Here is a 17,548-nt window from a genome sequence, read left to right on the forward strand (position 1 = left end):
AGCAGCTCTCTCATGTGACGTGATTACTATGCGCTTGCATACTTTCTAATAGGGTAATCACCTGTTTTCATATACAGTTTGTACAAAAACACCCTGAAAGTCCTAGACAAATAGCCAGTAAGTCACCACTGTCACAAGCACAACCTTGCAAACACTTGTTTAATGTACATAATTATCCATAATCTTGCAACTCTTCCACTGAAACAATTAGTTTCACAATGTCCAGACTTAGGAAAATTTCATGAAATCAAGCATAGCGCACTTTTATATTACTTGTACGATGTAATATAGCCTACTATAAATTGTAGTTTAACATTTTTCTACTAACTGTATAAGATAAGATAAGATGAGATAAGATAAGATGGCACTTTATTTGGTATCTTGTAAACATGCCTGTCTTTGTACCATCTGTCCAGGAGCTGCAGATTAAATTTAGCTTTCTAGTTCATTCTGAGGCAGTTAACTGTCAATTAACCCTGTTAAATATAGAAATAAAAATAAATCAATATTTTGATAAGTGAATTGACGACCCTGTTTTGTATTTGACATTGCCACTAAATTTGAGTTACAAGTTAGAGCTCGACCACTAGAGGTCGCGTTTAACTCATTTCGACACCACAGACAGAAACAGACGACCAAATACATTAGTTCTTTGAATTTTATTGTTTCTGGGTGCTTTAAAAAAATAATAATAATCGTAACTGTAACAAATTGGTCAATGGAACCCAACACTGCACTAGCTGTCACTGTCTGTCACAGACTACAGTGAACGCAGTGTGAGTGTGAACTTCAGGTGCTATCGATAAAGTTTATTCAAATCCCCACAGCAGCAATGGCGGCTCCCATGTCCTGGAGGAGGCTGGTGTACTCTGTGTACACACCGGCCCTCGCCGGGGTCTTTACCCGAATATCTGACCGACTCTTTCGGGCACGGGACAGAAGGAGAGGGTAAGAAACACGGTTTATCCACAGACGACGGGATAACACCGCAGTCCTGCCGCTGTAGTGTCATTCGGCGTCGTCCTGTTATGAAACAAGAGTCAAAGATGCCTTGCTAGTGCGTCCATTATCGGACACCAAGAGAGGAGATACTCATTCCCGGACATGTCCGCGCATGATGTGCTCCTTTTGCCTTTTTACCAATCAACGATGCGTTTGTGGTAATACTGACAAAACGGATGGGCTCAATGGAAAGCCTGAAATATCACGGCAGTTTGCACATTTCTGTCCGATAATGGAACCTCGACCTAGCCAAGCTAGCAGCATTGCATGTTTCAAGCGTGTACTATTTGGGAAATATCGCGGTTTACATAATTGCAGGATGGTAGCTTGATAACAGAGGCATAGGTCACATGGGTTACATAATGGCTATCACGTTATCTTCAACAACTACGGACAACTTTCCTTTCCTTGTTGCTCCTGGCACGGTTCCTCGTCGTGACTTGATTCACTAATGTGCCTCAATTTGCCAACTTTCTGACACCAGCTTTTCTACAGCAGTGGTTTTCAATCCCCAGGCCACAGAAACCTGCTGGTTCTCATTATAACCATCTAATCAGGGACTGGTTTACACCTGGGATGCCAGGTGAAAGCAGTTAATTATCTGGTAGGATAGAAAACCACTGATCTGAATGATGCTGTTCCACTCTCCAAAGCTCAGATAAACACCAACTAGTCACCTACATAGAGAGAGGAAGACTGATGACCAAAAACAAAATGGCATAAGAAATCCAGGTCCAGGGACCTACATACTTGGTCTAGGTAGCCTACTACTCAAGTGCCAGTCTCCTGCAGGTTTTTGTTCCTCCCTAGTGGTTAACGAGCCACACCTGGTCTGGATCTACCTGACACCAGGTGTGGCTCATTAACCACTGGGAAGGAACAAAAACCTGCCACCGACCTCGAGGACCTGAATTGAACACCGAGGCTCTATTGGAAATGAGTGTGAGGTGTAGCAGATTAGATGCTACACCTCATATCTCTTCTCCTGAAAAGAAAACACAGTTTTACACAATTAAGCTGATTGTCATTGTTGTGTATTCTTATTGTTTCTGAACTGCTGAGAAGGCTGTTTCAAGCCAGCAGGGTACGCTGGGTCAACTCTAACTTTTGGCATCAACAGTCATATGCTAAGTATGACTATTTACGCCAAAACTTAATGTTGAGAGAGATAGTGTGTGTGTGTGTGTGTGTGTGTGTGTGTGTGTGTGTGTGTGTGTGGGGGGGGGGGGGGGGGGGGGGGGGGTCCTTACTGTTAAGCCTCCTGAAGGTGTCCTGGTCCTAATTCACCCAATCTGTGACGAGAAGTGCCCACTTGATAACCTCCTTTTCCTCTTAACATCCAAACCAGGTTTCTGCATAACCCAAAATAGCACAAGGGGAAGTCACATCACATACTGTGTTTTGGTAAATGCCTGTGAAGATGGATAGAAAATATGACAGAGATCAACAGTGACTTTTCCCGTTAGCGGAAGGCTTGTAGACTTGTTGGACGCTGTGGTCGAGAGGAATGAGGACATAAAAATGGAAAAGAGTAAATTCCAGCAACACTTGTAGTATTAATAACAAATGTTTAATGCGTTTTGGCTCATTTGGCCTTCATCAGGGTTTGAATGAGGACATAAAGAAACGAGATGCCACAGGTTAGGTTATGCTCCAAATGGTTATTATGAGGAAGTAACTGCGTTTCTGAGAGAGAGAGAGAGAGAGAGAGAGAGATCAAAACCATATGGGAAGCATACAGATAGTCAAATGCACTTGAGAACATGTGGTGCACGTATATATTTATTGTGTGTATATGCACAAGCACATATAGATGCACACACACCACAGTCTTTATCTACACCAACCACCTCATTGTGACACACACAGACACACACACATATACTCAAACCACGAACTAACCAGCTCAGTGACACACAAACACACACACACACACACACACACACACACACAGAGAGAGAGAGGGAGAGAACAGACGTCATTCTGTCTATCACATGCTTCAAATCAGGCCAGAGGAATCTGAACGCACACACACACACACAGATTGCAGTAATTTATCAAATAGCTCCTCTATTCATTGCAGTTACTATTTAGCATTATTAACTTAGTCTCTAACCTCATTAAATCTAAGGAATCAAACTCTGTCTCAGTTACAGTTATGATCAAATCACTGTTGTTCAACGTGCACCGCTGCTGAAATAACTGAGAAACAACAGTTTACACATAGATGTTATTGTCCCACACAAGGAAATCTGGGTAGGGACTCTAGATCGGCCCTGGTCCGTCCGCTCATCACGGACAGTATCTCAGATGCCACTGATCAGATTTTCATGAAACGGGGAATGATGCGTGTCGTTGCTCCTTCCTGGCATTTTTACAATGTTTGTTTACTTGGGGGAATGATGCATTTCACCACTATGTTCTCACATTTTCAAAATTACACAGCCCAAGGCGGACACTACATCATTTGTATGCTCATCCATGTGTCACGCGTAATATCTCACATACCACTGATCCGATTGTGACAAAACTTTGCAAAAATTGCACTGATTGGCCCAGACAAGGACTTCATCATACTTGGGGGATGACATGTTGACTGTTACCTTGTTTTACAATTGGGACAGCAACTACAGACTATATATTAACTGTCTATTGACACTGAGTGTACACAATATGAAGACTACCTTTCTTTCTTTCTTTCTTTCCTTCCTACCTACCTTTGGCCTATCTCCACCTGTCTGAAGGATTAACAAACCTACTTTGACCTTTATCCTGCCCTTCATGGGTTTTTTTTTTTTTTTGATTCATCTAGTCAGTTTACTTTATGGAATCAGCAGGCAGTCCTGATATTTTTCCACATGGAGTGTATGTGTCCAGAGCCGCCAGTTGATTTTGTATTGCTAGCCTCTGTGCTGAAATTAAAAGCTTGAACAGTGATCATATCATTTCAGACAGTGCTGCGTATCTTCTGTCACTCTCACACTATCTTATCTTTTACCACTTACGGTAACTTTGAAAGGCTTTGGGGTCAGCTGAGAGGTCCATTAGATCTGCACAGGCCTATTACTAAACTATAATCCTTTAGCAAACCTTTGTAGTTTGCCCTGCTGTAAAAGAGGGAGATAATTCAGCCTAAGCTATAGACATGAGGAAGTTCTCTTTTACACAACGGTTGAAGTTATGCTTTGTTTAATCTTGGTGTCTTTATGACAGGACCAAAGCCTGAACAAGGGGAAATCCCCTTTCTTTGTTTTGCTGCAGAAGTCCCAGCCCAGCGTAGTGGCATTGGAGCGGAGCCCAAAGCTGTGTTCGCTGTTTTAATATGATTTCTCCTGTTTGCTCTGACGGCTTCTCTCAGACGGTTTGTGTGGGTTACATCCAAATCCAAACCCAAACATAAACCCGTACTGCTGGCTCCTATTGTTGTTTTCAGACCCTGAACTTGGTGTGTGTGTGTGTGTGTGTTCTGAATGAATGCTGGTTGGTATGAAGATAAAGGAATGCAGTGGAATGACTTCTGACAGTTTGCCTGAGGGTCACAGCTATGTCTTTACCCTCTCTTTATTTAATGTGGTTGTATTGTCAGACCAGATTGTGTGATTGTGTAGCAGAGAGAAACAGGGATGGGGGTGAACTCAAGGACACAGACAGAGAAACCACACACAACATGAAAGCCTCATGAATCTGCGTCTGGGTTTCAAGGTTTGAAAGGTTGTGTGTGCGCTTACAAGTATCAGTATCCCTGCATCAACAGCTGAATCACTCCTCATCGTTTGAAATCCTAAGAAACCACCGTAGGTAAGGGTCAACTCAGAGTGCAGATTGTGTGACACACTGTGGTGGATCAGCAGGCAAGAGGAATGCCACTCGCCTGCCATGTTGTGGGTTCGAATCTGGTTCACTTTTGCAAGACGTCCCCATCCCCTCTCACACCTTCTCTCACTCTTGACTCTGTACTACCCGGTAAAGCAGAAATCGCCGTCTCTTCCAGGTCCTCGGTGCTGCTGCTGGCCCCGCTGCTGGCAGAAGCCGACCCGGCCCCCCCCCGCGTCTCCAAGCCCGCGGGTTCGGCCGGAGCTCAGGGCACAGAGGGCCTCCACGCCCGCTTCCGATGGATGGCAGAGCATGTACCCGCCTTCCGGGTGCCAGGCGGCCACATCCACATCCTCACCTCCCCCGACCAGTTCTACCAGGCTATGAAGGTGGGTGGGGTGGGAGCTGTGTCGAAATTATCTTTTTGGTTCATCTGCCAAGGGGTGGTAAACTGAAAAAATTACCTGCCTAGAACATTTTTTACAGGCCAAAATAATTAATAATGTGTTATGTAACCGTACACATTTTCAGTGCTATTTTATGTATGGAATCAGGTGCTGTGTGAAGCATTAAAAAAAAGTCAAAGTCTTAATTTAAAACTTGCTTACTCACTTATACAGTGGATCTTTTTTTGTCTTTGTTTTTTCTTATATAGCCTCACACCTGCTATGTGTCGCCACATGGGAATACTGTTAAGTTTCAACTAACATTAGGCTAGTCCAGGTAGCCATCCATTCCATCAAGGTAGCAAAGACACAGGAGGAAAAGTTTGCAGAAATTTAGACGCTACCGCTTTGTCAGCCAATCAGGAGCCTGTTTGATACAGACCCATTGTTTTGCTTTGATGTGATTGGCTCAGGGTCAGACAGAGAGTAAAGTGAGAGTACAGTCAGCAGGGACAAAGTCTGAGAACAGGCAAAGACCAAAGACCATATAATGGAGGCATTCAAATATTATCGTCTCCAACAGTCACCGTCCAGTGTGGCAGGTGACCCGTATTGATTTATCCGCCAAAGACAAAGTTTACTGGCATTTGGCACTTGGCGGGTGCCAATTTCAGACCCTGGGTGGGACGTTTAAGGTGCTTCATGTAGCATTTAAAACATGAGTGAATCATGCCACATTAATTTTGAAACGTATAAACATATAATCACTGCATACCAGTGAGATGATCTCTCCCTCCATGTCGCACTCTGCTATGACTACAGCCCCTCCCATTGTGAATGTGGCTGTTGCTTATGCTGCGTTTGCATGATTTGGCAATATTTGTTGGAGTGACTTGATGTTTGACTTGGAAGTGTTCATGAAAGTGATGCACTTTATACATATTTATTTTTCCATCCTCCTCCCTCATTCCCTTCCACTATTCATGGCGTTAGTTGTTATATATTCGTTACTAGAAAAAGGCATTTAAACACTAATTAAACACTTCAGTTTTGAAAAATTATTCTGTGGGGAACATGCCCTCAAACCCCCCTAGCTATAATCCATCTTCATGTTTTTGTCACCTTTTTGACCCCTGATGTGTTTGCATCAATGGTTATATGTGCAATAGTCGATTTGAGGGGGGATGCGAGGGGATGCCATCCCCCTTGAAATAACAATTGTCAAAAACCATCCCCTGCCATCCCCCATTTCATCCCTCTTTATGGCACTAAGATATCATTCAATCAAGAAATGTGTAAGCCACTTATGGATATTTAATCATTTTAGAGAATATAGCGCATCTGGAGTTTTCAGCAAATCCGAGGGCAGGGGGCACCTGCATTCAGGGATAGACTGGCCATCCGGACTACCAGGAGAATTCCCGGTGGGCCGTTCTATCTGTGGGCCCGGTCGGGAATTTTTTTTTTACTAGCCCCGAATCTTTTCACAGAGGAAAAAAGCAGACTATATCCAGGGATGTCACTGGCCGGAACGTATCAGAACGGCGTTCCGAGAGTGAATTTGACGACGGAACGGTTCTGGTTAATTTCGTTTTAACACCCAAGTTTGCCAGCTGGGCGGTGTTTGGACCTTCGGGCCAATCACAGTGCTTAAAAACTGAAAACTCCACCCAGCCAGGAAGCTGGGCCACATTAAACTTTAGCACTTAGCACTTTTGCACTTTAATTCCTAGTTTCTTTTTAAGCCGTCGTGTTGTCAATGTCAAATGTATAGTCAAATGTCTTTTTTATGTCTTTAAGATGTTTTTATGTGAAGCAACTGTGTCAAACGCTTCTCATGTTTTGTGATGTTTTTTATGTGAAGCAACGGATTGTAGAACTGTGCCCAAGACAAATTTCCCCTCGGGGACAATTTACTCTACTCTACTACTCTACTCTAAACAAAAGCACAATCAAATGAGAGGCACACACAGTTTAATCTGAGCAGCGGAGCTGACAGGTTGTGTTGTGAAAATGTAGAGAGAAGAATCTAGACATTGTCTTATTTTCAAACCAATGTGAGTGATAAAGCAACGTGTTCAGGTGAATTTAACTTGTAAACTGACAGAAATATTGTCATTTTCACATGATCCATCTTTGTAACTGAAATTACTGTAACTATTGCCACCTAGCGTGGCAAGGAGAGTGAAGGAATATGTAGCTATCTACATAGCTTATCTAAACTTTAAATTTATAGTTATCAAACCTCCATGAGCTCCTGCTCACCTTGTGATCCTCTGCATCTGACCTGTCCTAACTGCTCAGGAGCAGTGGGCAGTCACAGTGCAGCACCTGGGTACCAACTCCAATTCTGAGGCCAGTGCCTTGGTTAAGGGCATTGGCAGTAGTATCTGACCTAACATCCCTAACATGCATGTCTTTTGAGTATAGAATTATCTTTATGCTGTTACAATATAAACAAAAGGGTAAACAGCTGGTCCCCCACCCTCCACTATGTCTTCCTCGCTATCAAATTGTTTGTCTATAAGACCCCACCATCCCCCCTGAAATTTGTGTACAAATCCACTACTGTATATGTGTGTGTATGTTTAAAAATGCTACACATAGCACATGTTAGGGTTCCAGTGAGTTTATCATGATCTGTGTTGTCTGCAAAGTCTGTCTTGGCTGTGGGTAGATACATGTAGAAGGAGTATGTGAGTGGGTGTGATACACACTTTAAAAAAATTTCGTTTTTCTTTGTTTTTCTACTAAATTCCCAGAACCATGAGAGGTGGAAAGGTTGTTAGAATGGCATTGTACTCGATGTATTTATAGATCATTCATACCTCTCTACCCCACACACACACACACACACACACACACACACACACACACACACACACACACACACACACACACACACACACACATTCTGAACTTCTTAGTCACTGTCACCTGCCTGGAAATGTACCCGGTTCCGTATTTACTGTCTGCATAGCATTTCATAAGGGCAGTCATTCATGACCAGAAACCCCACACCCCTATATATTTGCACAGTCATGCACAGTTGTAGTTTTGTGTTTTTTATTTTGGCAACAGTTAACCAAGCTTATAGAATGTCAGTGCACCAAGTCCTGTGCTGTTGAGGCATAACAAGATTGACAGCTTTTTTTCCCCCTTCAGGCACGCATCAAGACCGCTAAGAGGCGAGTGGTGATGGCCTCGCTGTATCTGGGAACAGGTCCGCTGGAGCAGGACCTGGTAAGAATAGTGGTGTGTGTGTGTGTGTGTGTGTGTGTGTGTGTGTGTGGGTGAGTTCACACAAAGCATGTTTGGAGCAGTTTATTTAAACTATGGAGCGTTTACTCCTTTAGTTTGGTTCTTTTGGGCAGGTGAGAACAAAGCCATTTGAACTCAGGTGGCACCAAATAACCACACTGAGACACCTGCAAGACTTGATCCTCTTCTAATCAAACTGCGGTGCGGTTCGTTAGGAGTGAGAACGTAATTATACTAACTACAAGAAACAAACCCAAAATGCAAGGTTTTATGGCTGTAAGGAGACCGATGTTAACATCTGATAGCCAGCAGTTCCTCATGCTTGGAAAGCAGAGCATAACAAAACTGAACCGAGGGCAAACCGCAGTCTGGACGGATGCTCATATTCAGCCATTTCTTTATGTCTTCTTAACCGGTATGAACACCAGAGAAGGTCAATTACAGCAAAGAGCGCAGACAAGTCCGTCATGCTTAGCTAAAGTTACAGAGACTGGAATCTCTAACCTCGTGGGATGACGGGTTACCAAAACTCTGTCCAATAAACAAGCTGCTTTTGAGTCCATGTGACTTTTGTTGTCCCTGGTTCGCTTGTAATTGGGCCGCGTGAACCCAACTTAACCAAATACAACAATGCAACAAAGTAAACTTTTCCACTATGGTTTGGACTAGAGAAAACAAACTGTATGTGTGATTGCACCCTAAGTAATGATACTCAGGTCTAGTCATGTTTTGATGTCTGTTTGACACTCTGTGCTTTTTTGTGGTTCAGGTGGACTGCATGGAGGAAGCACTACAACGCTCGCAGGACGACAGCCACGCTCCTGACCTGAAGGTCTCCATCTTGCTAGACTACACACGCGGCTCAAGAGGTTTGTGTGCTCTTCCATGAGATCACCATGTCACTGGCTAGCTTAGCCCACCACGCTTATCATCCCGACTCTGCTTTGTGTGTGTGCAGGCGAGATAAACTCCAGGACCATGCTGCTGCCGCTGTTGCAGCGCTTCAGCTCTCAGATGCGCGTGTCTCTGTACCACACTCCTGACCTGAGGGGGCTGCTGCGGATGCTGGTGCCTCAGCGCTTCAACGAGACCATCGGAGTCCAGCACATCAAAGTCTACTTGTTTGACGACAGCATCATCATCAGCGGGTACGTTAACTCACTCGCACCAACAACAAGTTCAGGCCGTTTATATAAAACTGTCCCTCTCTTTCCTTCATCTCTCGCTCTCTGCCCCCCTGCCGTCTTTCAGGGCCAACCTGAGCGACTCATACTTCACCAACAGACAGGACCGCTGCGTGCTGCTGGAGAACTGCGGGGAGGTGGCCGACTTCTTCTCCGAGCTTGTGGGAGCTGTGGGAGACGTTTCCCTGCAGCTCCAGCCTGACGACTCTGTAACCATGCTGGAGGGCATGGTGCACCCATATAAAGGTAGAAGCACAAAAGAAAAAAAAGCATGTGTACACAGACCAATGTTCACCCTGTAACCTTTTTTAAATGTTTTGACACTTCATGCTCAGTTACGCTGGCATCAGCCAGGGTTTTCAGCTGGGGGAACCGATGGATTTTGCTAATGGAGCTTGAAAGCTTAGACAGGCAAATAAGTGATCGTCAGAGAGACGGACTGTGTGTGTGTGTGTGTGTGTGTGTGTGTGTGTGTGTCAGAGAGAAAGAGAAGCTAAGTGTCGGAGAAAGATGGAGAGAGCTCTTGCGGTTGGCCAGCCATGCAGCCGGATGTGAACTTGTCAGGATTTTGTGCGCGCACAGACACACACACACACACACAAACACAAGCGTACAGTGTGTGCGTAACTGGAGCGCAGCCTGCCAGGATGTTAGATCGAGGGATGAATGACATCATGTCTGCAGCACTGGACCGCAGTTGTAACGAACACCAGGAATAGAGTCGTGATGTCACAGTGTTGCTGGAAGACGATATGGAGTGGGAACTGACACACACACACACACACACACACAGACACACACACATACAGGCACAGTCATTCAGAGGCATGCAGAGACACTGAGGTTGATAATGAATGACATTTGGAAGGATGAGAGAGTAGACTTTCATCAAATAAAAGCTCTAGAGCTGAGGTTGTATTTCCACTCCCTTCCCTTCCCTATCCTCCTCTGTGATTCATGCCTGTAAAGTGGCTCCAGAAATTCAGGTATTAACCCTGACGCCCTCCACACACAGGCACACACACACTGCCCAGAACACCATAATCCAATGAAAAGTGTGACCTGCTCCAGCTGCACCCACTCACCTTTGTGTATGTGTGTGTGTGTACACATCATAAACCTCTGGCTACCAGGCAACCGGGAGGACTTCTCGTCCTCGGCCAGGAAGCGCATCATGGAGGTGGTGAACACGGCCCGCACACGGCAACAGCTGCTGAACCAATCGGAGGACTCCGAGGACGAGGGGATGGGGGAGCGGGAGGAGGAGGGGGAGGACGACACGTGGGTGTTCCCGCTGGTCCAGATGAAGCCTCTGGGAATCCAGGTGGACGAGCAGGTCACACAGGTGAGGCTCCACACCTGACCACAAAACACATAATGCACATAAAACAGATAGTTCCTGTCCTCAGTTCTGATTGGCTGAGCCATGTTTGAAGCCAAAATACACAAACACATACCTGTGATTGCAGAACAGTTCATTTACATATTATATATTTGCATTCTCTTTTCATTACAATAGTTTATTATTATTTATTTACCAGTGTTTTATAAAAGCAATGCTGTGCTTCACAGTATTTTTTCCTGTTTTGCATCACACCTAACATTGCATCATAATATTCAAGAAGTACGTTCTTTGATGTGATCACAGGCTGATTCCACTTCAACATTTATTTATGCCATATCAGTCAAATATATAAGATAAAAGATAATTTGTCTTAATGCATGCATGCTGGCTGCAAAACAAGACAGTACACACACTCAACATCAGAACATGATGGTGATGTGGCTGTGCACAAACTAGGCAGTTGTGTCAAGGTACCAACACACATGAATTGATTGTTTTTTTTCAAAGTAGTGCACATAGGAATAAAAACTAAAGAAAGACGATTGGTTACCACACTAGTTCTATTTTTCAACAACGTTGCTATCCTTGAGTCGCTTGGCTAGATCTACTCATTGTATGATTGTAATTGAATTTCCAAGAAATGCCACCATCCTGCCCACTATATAACCTGATGCATAACGCATGATGTCTTCAATATCTTCTTTATGGAATGATTTGCTTCACTGTGTCTGAGACATTCATTCACTTTCTGTTTCACGTTGAACCTCCAGCGCTTGCTGACAGACGCAGGTGCTGACTCCACTGTGTTTCTGACGTCGGGTTACTTCAACCTGACCCGGGCATACATGGGGCTGGTGCTGGGGGCCGGAGCCAGCTACCACATCCTCACTGCCTCCCCGGAGGTCAACGGCTTCTTCGGGGCCAAGGGTGTCGCCGGGGCAATCCCCGCTGCTTACATTCACATCGCCAGACAGTTCTACAACAAAGTGTGCCAGTTAGGCCAGCAGGAGAGGGTGCACCTCCACGAATACCACAGGTCACAGTGGACCTTCCACGCCAAGGGTGGGTTGGATACACACATGCACACACACACTCACATTCCTGTCCATATTAATGCTGACCATTCCCACAAACTGCATGTACATCAGTGTAGCCTACCAGAGAGATTATGAGCCTAGCCTGGGCTCAACATCCAATTTGGTTTTGTTTGGGTGAGTGAAAAGAATACAACGTATTACTTTTCCTGCACTGCTGTGCCTGCCTTGCGGTTGCAGTGGCATGTAGCGTGAGAGAGCATGGCTTGTACAGTCATTCTGTCATGGCCTCAGGACAAGGATGTACACTCACTCTCTCTCATACTTGGGGTTTGGATAGACGCTGGGGATTTCTGCATGTGCTTCCTTTTAGTTGTGGTTTGGGCCAACCAAAATCTCTACTGGAAACTGCTTGGATAATGCTCTTAAGCATTACCTCCTCACTCGCTCACTCCCTCCGTTTGTGCTCTCCTACAGGTCTGTGGTATTACCTCCAGGGGCAGGATCGGCCTTGCCTCACTCTAATTGGCTCTCCTAATTTCGGTTACCGCTCAGTTCACCGTGACCTGGAGGCCCAAATCGCCATAGTAACAGCGAATCAGGAATTGCAGGCCCAGCTGCAGGAGGTAAGCTTTTTTTTTTTTTTCCTGTCATCAAAGCCAGAATTGATGAATCACGACTCTTCATACACACTCACACACACACCTTTACTTCACCACATCTCTCAGGAGCAAGAGATGTTGTACCAGAGGTCCACAGAAGTGTCCGGCTCTACGTTCGAGCAGCCGGACCGCCGCGTCAAGCTGTGGGTCAAACTGGTCACTCCCCTCATCAAGAACTTCTTCTGAGACGCCACCAGGTGGTAAAACACGCCGACACGCACGTACTCTCTAAACATGCACTTTAATTCACATTTATACAGATGACTGACTCTCAGCCTATAACAACTCCCCATTTTCTGACATATACAGTATGTAGACAAGTACATACACACACACAGCATTTGAAAAACACATCTCAGCTTGTGTTTCCATGGTATTTAAATAACTTTATTTTTTCAGCATGTTTTAAAATTTCCCCAAAACCATACGATTCCATGGTATTCTGCGTTTGTCTTAATTCCATTTTTAAACTCGCATTTTGCGAGTTCGTCTGTGATTTGTGCAAAGCGGACAAAACGGGGCCCCAGACTGTTTCATAAACACACACAAACTCTGTAAAACAGGCTGTGGTTTCTTAGAAATGTCTGCAGTCATTGTGGCGAGTCCCAAATCGCAGGCCCAGTCCTCGTCTTCCCAGCAGCCTTGCCCAAATCACCCAAGTGAGAGTAGGACAATGTGTCGGCTGATTCACTTCTGTCAAGAAGTGAGTCAGCGCGGTATTATGGTGATGATTTGACAGTGTGGTCGGGGTTTGTGCGAGTCGGGGATGCGAGGTCCTGTCAGGACTTGGTGAGGTATCAGTTGAAACGGTGCAGTCAGAGGGTTCAGGGGAAATCCACCCTTAACAGAATTAACATGCTATTATCTGGGCCAGTTCAGTCCACGTTAAACGGATCAGCTTTTTCTCTTGGCGAAGAGCTAGTTATCATGTCATCCAGAGACCCAGAGCTGCTCCACTGGCAGTGAATCGGTGTTTTTTGAAAACAAAGAATGTTTGAAGTTAGTCTCCTGTTCCATTCATCCCCACGGGGCGATGACTGCAGGAAGGCAGTAAAAAACACATAAAAACATCACCAAGACGACGCACTGCAAAAGGACGTGTTCATTTCTGAACACCCCGGCCCGTCATGGGAGCAGACTTTTCACCCCCTTCCTCTCCCCTTCCCATGGCTCAAGCAGCAGAGACAAAACCGTCACTGGGGGGTTTTTTTTTCAGTCTGCAGGTGAAGATGGAGTGGAATCCACCCAGCAGTTTTTTTGTTTTTTTGTTGCAGAACAGGAAGTGTTGGGGGCTGGATAATGACGGTAAATACGTGGTGTCTTATCTCTACCTGGGACAAGGACTTGAGGAAACAATGTGATTGAGCTGCTGCCAGAAGGGAACAGTTGTAAATAGATATGCCTGTCAACACTTGTGTATTACTTTCAAACACACAATGGAGATGCGCAAAGTCACAAAGTTATAAAAAAAAAATGAAATATGCACACAAGAGCACACGCTCACGTTTGTTATTGGAAAAGTGAGCTGTGTTCTGGAAGCCCTCGTGTTACTGGCACAGTGACGCAAAGACAGGCGGCATAACGGGTGTCACTGAGCTGTCCATCCCGAGTAACTTCATCCAACAACCTGCCTGTTAAATCTGAGCTCTAAATATATTTGGACAACAGCACAGTAGGCTCTGTGCTCTTCAGTGTCAAATGATACAATGGCTGTGAGCTTAAAACACAGGCAGAGATGGGTCATTATCTTCTCTAACTCTTACTCCTCCTCCCCCACTAGAGATCAAGAGGAAAATCAGTATGAGGAAACAGCTACTAAGTTATCTGCATCTGTGTTTATGCTCCATAGCAGGAGTATGATGTTTTGCAGTGTAGTCCACAGCTTAATACTTGTATGGCTATGACAGTGTTCATAACATTGGCTGAGAAACAACCTGAAACTAACATGTCAGAACTGTTTCTGGGTTTCCTCTAAAACTCCATAAGTTTAATTAATTTATAGAATGTAAGGCAATACTTTTGGCGCCTTGAAATAGCGTTTCTCTTTTTTCTTTATTTTTTACAGCTGTGGGATGTAGGGCTAATTTTGGTTCGATTCCAGGAATGGGCGAGTCCAGGAATGGCGATTCCAGGAATGGCTCGTATTTGCATATTCAGATCATGACATATGGAAATGTGCTGTAATTATAATTTATTTTGGGTAGGCTGAGCAAGAAGGCCAGATGATGAATCTTCTTTTTTATTTACATTTTTCTAGCTGCAGGGGCAATTTTACAGCTGGAGTCACAGCCAAATAAATGTAAAGGAAGCACTTTTGAAATGGCGGACCACGCACAAACATGTTACATATGTTGTGCAATCAACATAGACACCAATACTCCCCAACCAAAACTGACTGTCCTATAACCTCCTACATACTGTACCATTTTAATTTCCAAAGTGATGAGCGTAGATCCAAAGTGTCAACAGATAAGATAAAGTAAGATAAGATAAAATAGGATAGTACTTTATTGATCCCCTTGGTGAAATTCAGGTGCCATAGCAGCAATTGGCAGACAATGCCAAGGAAGTCAAGTATGTGTCAAGTACGCGGTAATAAAAAAAAAAATAAAAAGGTAATGTACATAACATACAACAATAGAGACAGTGCCAACAATGCAAATGAATGCAAATAAATTCAAATAATAAATGCAGATTTGGATAAGTCCATGGATATATTCCAGTGGTATGTAATATCCATGTGCAACATGGTCAAGAGTTATTAGTGCTGGTTAGGGAAATGGGGAACTAAGGGGCTAGGGTCCAAGTTATTGTGCAAGTTGGATACTATTCAATAAATAATAAATCAATCAGTGGATGCTATTCAAATATCTGTAACTCTTGATGTGAATCTACATTTAATAGGATCTCACAGCCTTTGTTTTGACTGGCAATCCTCAGCTGTTGACTGAAAAAACATTCTCCGCTCATATCTAATCGGTTTCGAACCTCAAGGGCGTCTGTTATACACAGTTATCATGAGCAAACACAACCTACTTGTTCTCCCTATGTAATTGACAGGCAGTAACATCATAGCAAAATAACCACTTATCTCAACCATATATTAGAATATTGTAATATTGCATTGCCCACTTTCATATTGTGCTGGGCTTTGCACCAATAAGCTTTTCATGCATTACCTTCATTTTTAGATAGTGGAAAAATGTATCCTTCCTTACCACTATAACAGGACTGCTGATGTTTGTGCATTCACACTGATGGAAAACAAGCGATACAAACATGACAGTGAGGAGATGAGCCACAAAATCAGCAGCCAGTGGAACCTGTCTGAATATTGTCAGTTAGTCCCAGACTAGTTCAGCCAAGGAGATATTTGTAGGCTAGAGAAAGCAGGCCTGTTTGTCCACTCTCACTCTCATGTGCTGAATCAATCTGCCATTGTAATCTATGTACTTTAGCCCTTATCTCACGGTCTGACAGAGGAAAAAACAAAATGCAGCCCTCCAACAATAGCTTTGCCGGTTAAAAGGATAAAACGTCCTTATCGCCGACACAGGCTGTCTATTGTTAGAAAGTAGTGACAACAGGTTGGAGCCCCTCCAAACTCTTTTCACCGTCACACTGAAAGGCCCGTTCTGAGGTGCAGGCAGGGTCGCCCGTGTTTCAGCATTCCTCTGTGTGTTCATGCAGCGTCCGGATGAAGCGCTGAACACATCTGCTGTTACGGCAGGCAGCTGCTGTTGTGCTGGACTTGCCTGCCCTCTAGTGGAGCCACCGTGACATTTCATGGTGGTTTTATACATTGACCTTGATTCTGCCATGAGATATTCCTCCTGCAGATGGCCACTATCAGAGTTCTGCCTTGTGAATTACTGTTGTGCTAAACATTTTGTCTCTGTGTGTGTTTGTCTGGAGGCAGGTGGCTTCTCTTTGGTCCAGATGTTGGTGGGTCCAGTCACGCGGGTCTTGTAGACGGGGCACTCGGACGCGCTCTCGGCCTCCATGAGCAACAACCTGACAAATATCTCCGGCATGCTGGGAGTCTGAGTCTGCTCCTTCAGCCGCTCCTCTACTGAAACTCCTGTCTGCGTCCCAGAAAGCCCCAGTGTGCGCGCACACACACACACACACACTCACAGGAGCAGACCCTGTCCGAGGTAAATTCAAGAGGGAATCCTCATCATCAACTCCAGATCGTGTGACTGTTCATTGGACCTGTCTGTGGGTTACCTGTATATCCAATACTCCGACAGACCATGTGGTTTACTAAGGCCTGACTTCATAGCACTGTGGATTTCTGTCTTTGTAGTGGCATTAACTACCAGCAGAATCATTTCTGTTACATATATTTCCACAAATATCTGTTGGCATGTACAAGCGAGCAATAGGAACTTTGTGTGATGCAGTAACTGTTTTGTACATCAGTGAAGGTTCCTGACATAACGAGTGGTGTGACGGCAGACAGGTGTGGCGACACATTACAATCCCTGAAGGAGCCTTAATTATAGTTCTTGGAAGCTCTAACAATGTGTTTACTGCTCGGCCCACACCTCATACAGCCATCACAGTGACTGTACAGTGTCTGTGTATTATCTTTGTAAATTAAAAGGTGGTGGGTTTTTAAAATGGGATTAAAAGTGTGACTGAGTTTGGAGCGATGGCTTTAACTAAACGCTTCAGTGTCAGCAGTTTATTTGAAGTTAATGTCAGTTTTTCAAGATGCTGCTTTGAGTAGCAGGCAAACTACTGAACTCACGAATGAACCTTGGCTACACACAAAATGAGACCTCAAAGGTCAGGACTATGGTTTACATTTTATCTCAGCACAAATTCTACCCATAAATGCATTTGATACGCAGTT

The 17,548-nt window shown here is 44.4% G+C and overlaps 1 protein-coding gene across 2 annotated transcripts; it reads left to right on the plus strand.

Moving 5' to 3' along the window:
• The first annotated feature begins 832 nt into the window (after positions 1–832).
• Positions 833–17,338, plus strand: LOC139651677 (CDP-diacylglycerol--glycerol-3-phosphate 3-phosphatidyltransferase, mitochondrial). Of its 2 annotated transcripts, none has more exons than XM_071528689.1 (11): positions 833–948; positions 4,994–5,204; positions 8,367–8,444; positions 9,232–9,331; positions 9,421–9,610; positions 9,714–9,892; positions 10,780–10,991; positions 11,762–12,053; positions 12,503–12,651; positions 12,754–12,884; positions 16,603–17,338. In XM_071528689.1, the coding sequence occupies exons 1-10, from the start codon at positions 833–835 to the stop codon at positions 12,871–12,873; spliced, it is 1,647 nt and encodes a 548-aa protein (XP_071384790.1). In that variant the 3' UTR covers positions 12,874–12,884; positions 16,603–17,338. The 2 variants fall into 2 exon arrangements, with proteins under 2 accessions (XP_071384790.1, XP_071384789.1); XM_071528688.1 differs by having other exon boundaries at positions 16,607–17,338.
• Positions 17,339–17,548: the final 210 nt, after the last annotated feature.

The sequence above is a fragment of the Centroberyx affinis genome, unplaced genomic scaffold, assembly GCF_046629955.1.
Source record: "Centroberyx affinis isolate AG114_WGS23_722 - 3 ecotype Tasmania unplaced genomic scaffold, CSIRO-AGI_Caff_v1 ptg001699l_1, whole genome shotgun sequence".
NCBI lineage: Eukaryota > Metazoa > Chordata > Actinopteri > Beryciformes > Berycidae > Centroberyx > Centroberyx affinis.